Here is a 3,715-nt window from a genome sequence, read left to right as displayed (position 1 = left end):
GTCCGCCGCGGGCCCCGCGGCCGCCGCCGCCGGCCGCGTCGCCGGCAGCGCCGGCTGGGCGCCCTGGGTTGGCGGCGCGCCAGGCCGCCTCGGCCTCGTCGTCTGAGAAGTAAGCCTCACCGTCGGACCCCACCTCCGCATCGTCAACACCAACACCCGCAGCGCCGCCCGCCCGCACGCGCGCAGCCCCGCCGCCGCCGCCGCCGCCGCCCCTGGCGCCGCCGTACGCCTCCCGCGGGTCGACGCGCTCCGCCAGGCGGTCCACCGTGAACACGCGCGCGCCCGCCACCAGGCCCGGCGGCGGGCCGGCCGCGCCGGCTGCGGCAGGCTCGCGCTCGCCCTCGCCCCCGGCCCCGCCCTCGGCCCCACCGTCCGGGCCCGCTGCCCCGCCCTGCGGCGCCGGCTTGAGCTGCTGCGCCTCGTAGCGGAACGCGTAGAGCGGCTGCGTCACCGGCCCAAACACCTCCTCCACGCGGCCGACCGGGCAGCGGTCCTCAAGGAGCAACACAGACCTGGTGATGGCGGCCAGGCGTGTGGGGCAGGCAGGGGGGCCGTGAGCACGCCCGCAAGACAGCCCAGGGCGCAGTGCGGCGACAGAGCTGCTCCCCGCATGCAGCGGGCTTGCGCAGGTGTTCTACAGGCGCGACCAGCCCCCGCTGCCCAGGCGGTTCACTGGCCCCTCCACCCCTTCCTGCCACCCCGGCCTCCAGCGCCCCCTGCACAGCACAAGGGACCGCTGCGATTCCCCGCCCTGCGTACCCCTCCGCGAGCGCCGGCATGTTGATCAGCCCCTGCACCACCGCCATGTCCTCCACCACGGCCGTCACGTTGCCTACGTGCACCAGAGGGTCGGACGCCTCCACGCGCACGCCCTCCAGCGAGGGCGCGCCCTCGCGCAGCCCCAGCGACTCGTGCAGCGCGCGCGGGCCGCCGCCCCCACCGCCGCCGCCGGCCTCGTCATCCTCTTCGTCAATGACTGCGTAGGCCGCGTCGATCATGCCGCGCATCTTCTCGTAATCCAGCGGGCCCTCGGCGTCCGCGGCGCCGTCGTCGCCCGCGTCGCTGCTGCTGTCGCTGCTGCTGTCGTCGCTGCTGCTTGGCAGCGGGCTGCTGTCCTCCTCGACCTCGGGGCCTGCGGCAGCGGCTGCGACCGCCGCCGACGGTGCCACAGATATGGACAACCGGATGCCGCCGCCGCCGTCGGGGCTGGCCTGCAGCAGGACACGGACGGCCGGCTCCTGTTGCTGCTGCCCGTCCTGCCGCGGCCCGTCGCCCTCGACGTCCTCCATGTCCTCGTCCTCTTCACTGCTGCTGCTGTCGCCGCTGCTGCTGTCCTCGTCGTCACTGCTGCTGCTGCTCTCCCCTGCAAACGCCTCCATCGCCGCAGCTGCTGCGGCCGCCGCCACCTCCAGGTCGTCGACGCTGGGCAGCTCAAAACCAGAAGCGTCCCCATAGGCCTCTTCCGGCGCAGCTGCTTGTTGTGTGAGCATGGCAGCGAGGCAGGTGCGGTGAGCTCGCTGCCGGGCAACTTCAAACCGCCACGCAGCACTGAGGCACCATCGGCCGCCGCAGCAAGGCTGCGATGATGCTGCGGGACGGTAAGCAGGCTCCACGGCTCATGCTCACCTCTGGACCTCGGGCTACCCATTACCACGTCCATGTCACTCGCAGCGACCCCAGCAGCCATCGCTGCCAAGCGGAGATCGCTCATGGCACCGCGGCGCGACGTACAATATGGTGCCGTATGTTAAGAGAGTAGGCAGATTCATAAGGGCCGGGGTCGCTTGTACGCAACCGTGGGCTGTAAACAGTTCCGCAGACGACTGGCGCCAACTGGGGGTGACAGTGACGACTGTACTGTACTTGTGCTGCGCGTGCTGCCCCCCAACTGTCGCAGATGCAGGCGCATCGCAATTTCACTCCTGCAATACATCCGCGCAAGAATCAAATCCTACAGCAGGCAAAGTGCATGAAGCAGTTGCTTGCAGGCAAGGTTCTTGAGATAAGGACAGCCGCTCAGATGATGCAGCTCTTGCGGTGCAGGGCTCCATGTCAAACCGCGGCTCGGCATTGGTGGCACGGCTGCGACGCTTGTTGCGTCGCTGGCCACGGGCAGCTGTAAGGTGTGGGGTTGCAGGACAAATAGCTTTTCATGCAGCTGTTGAGCCAGGCTGAGCAAGCTGTGCCCCCATCGGAGGTGCGCACTCATTATTGATGCTGTTGTGCATGAATGTTGGTGCCCGCTGAGCAAGCAAATATGGTAGCAGCACCAGCTGCATGAGGCACGCTTGCTAGCGCGCGCCTTTCACATGCACTGGGCGAGCCAAGCGAAAGTAGACGCGCATAGGCACGCGCAAGTAAAGCGGCAAGCGGCAATTCGTCCTTTTCGTACACCAAAGTCCCTTTCTCAAAAAGGCTGGCTGCTCCTTCCTGGTTCAACCATTGTGGTGTTGGGGCTGGCGGTGTTCTGTAATGCTGGCTGCTTACCTGCAAAGGAAGGTCAGCTTCAAAGTGCAAAGTGGCGGTGTGCCAGAAAATGGGTTATCTCTTTGGGTCAGCACCTGCATAAGGGCGCACACATAGGTTGCACCCAGGGCAGGGTCCGACAGGGTTGCGGCGTCCTGGGCTGCATGCGTGGGCGTACGCATCGCATGCCGCACTCTCCCAAGGTCACAAAGCCTACATAAGCGAGTCTGTCAAACACAGGATACAGGATTTTCCATGTAGGGCACATGTACATACTTGCGTACCTTGAGCACCAACATAATGCACACGTCTCACTGTCCCGCGCATGGCACTGCCCAAGCTTGCACGGTCATGGAATGACCGGTGCCGGCAGCAGGTGACGGTGTGCATGCATTCACGGGCTTGAATCGAACACTGTGGGCCAGGTGTTGCGCACCTACTTCTGATACTGTCAAAATATTGTTACAAGTGTGTCCCGCTTGAAGTGCTTGGAGGCTGCCCTCGTACGTACACAACAGACGATCGTGGGCCACTATTGTCAAGCATCCCTTTGCTGATTCGTAACGAGGTTGTGACTTGTTCTGCGCTGCTCGGTACCGGGTGGGCAACACATGCCTGTTGACGGAGCTTGGACCTCGCCGGACAACTGTGAACCACCCCGCGGCCAAGTTGATGCAGTCCAGGCATGCCTGAATCGCTCGTGACAATCTCTTGCACAATCGCATAACGTGCATGTGGGCCTGAGCGCGCAGCTGGCGGGAACCACGACAGCGCAAATCACTGCGCAGCAGCAGCAGCACTCACGCAAGGCGCGTCCAGCCAGCTGGGACAGCTTGGCAGACTCCGGCAGCCAGGATGTCCTCGCGCGTCAAGAGCGCCGGCCCGCGCGCCGGCGACGCCACACGCAAGCCCTCATATCAGTATTGGGCGCAGGGGGCACAGGAGAAAGCTGCCGCGGGACAAGCACGGGTGCAGGCCGGCCTTGCCATCTGCAAGCACCTGAGAGGCGATCACATGGCAGGGCTCGGGGCAGGCTGCGACGGCGGCGGCAGCAGGTGGGATTGTGACCACGAGCGCGGCGTCGACGACCGAGAGACAGAAGAGCGCAAGCTGCGCAGCAGCAGCGGTGCTGCCAGGGCAGCTGCCGGCCATGCGGGCAGCCGGGCAGACAGCGACATAGACAAATCCGAGGATCAGCAAGAAGAGGGGACAAGTGATGATGATGATGATGATGATGATGATGGTGAGG

At 65.5% G+C, this 3,715-nt stretch overlaps 2 protein-coding genes across 2 annotated transcripts in view; one reads left to right on the top strand and one right to left on the bottom strand.

Annotated features, from left to right (window-relative positions):
• Nucleotides 1-116: 116 nt before the first annotated feature.
• MNEG_11199 (hypothetical protein) lies at nt 117-1,490 on the bottom strand (the record flags this gene model as incomplete). The annotated part of the gene is made up of 3 exons (XM_014040331.1): nt 117-133; nt 370-512; nt 760-1,490. 3 exons carry the CDS (start codon nt 1,488-1,490, stop codon nt 117-119), a joined length of 891 nt encoding a protein of 296 aa, XP_013895785.1.
• A 2,195-nt stretch (nt 1,491-3,685) lies between these two features.
• Nucleotides 3,686-3,715, top strand: part of MNEG_11198 (hypothetical protein) — a gene marked incomplete at both ends in the record, with an annotated part of 3,605 nt that continues 3,575 nt past the window's right edge. Inside the window, one exon of the mRNA XM_014040330.1 lies at nt 3,686-3,709. Within this exon, the coding sequence (XP_013895784.1) occupies nt 3,686-3,709 (24 nt within the window). The remainder of the gene's footprint in view (nt 3,710-3,715) is intronic.

Source organism: Monoraphidium neglectum (assembly GCF_000611645.1).
Source record: "Monoraphidium neglectum strain SAG 48.87 unplaced genomic scaffold scaffold02636, whole genome shotgun sequence".
In the NCBI taxonomy this organism is placed as follows: Eukaryota; Viridiplantae; Chlorophyta; class Chlorophyceae; order Sphaeropleales; family Selenastraceae; genus Monoraphidium; species Monoraphidium neglectum.
Note: the sequence above shows the minus strand (reverse complement) of the source record. Positions and strands in the feature narration are given on the sequence as shown.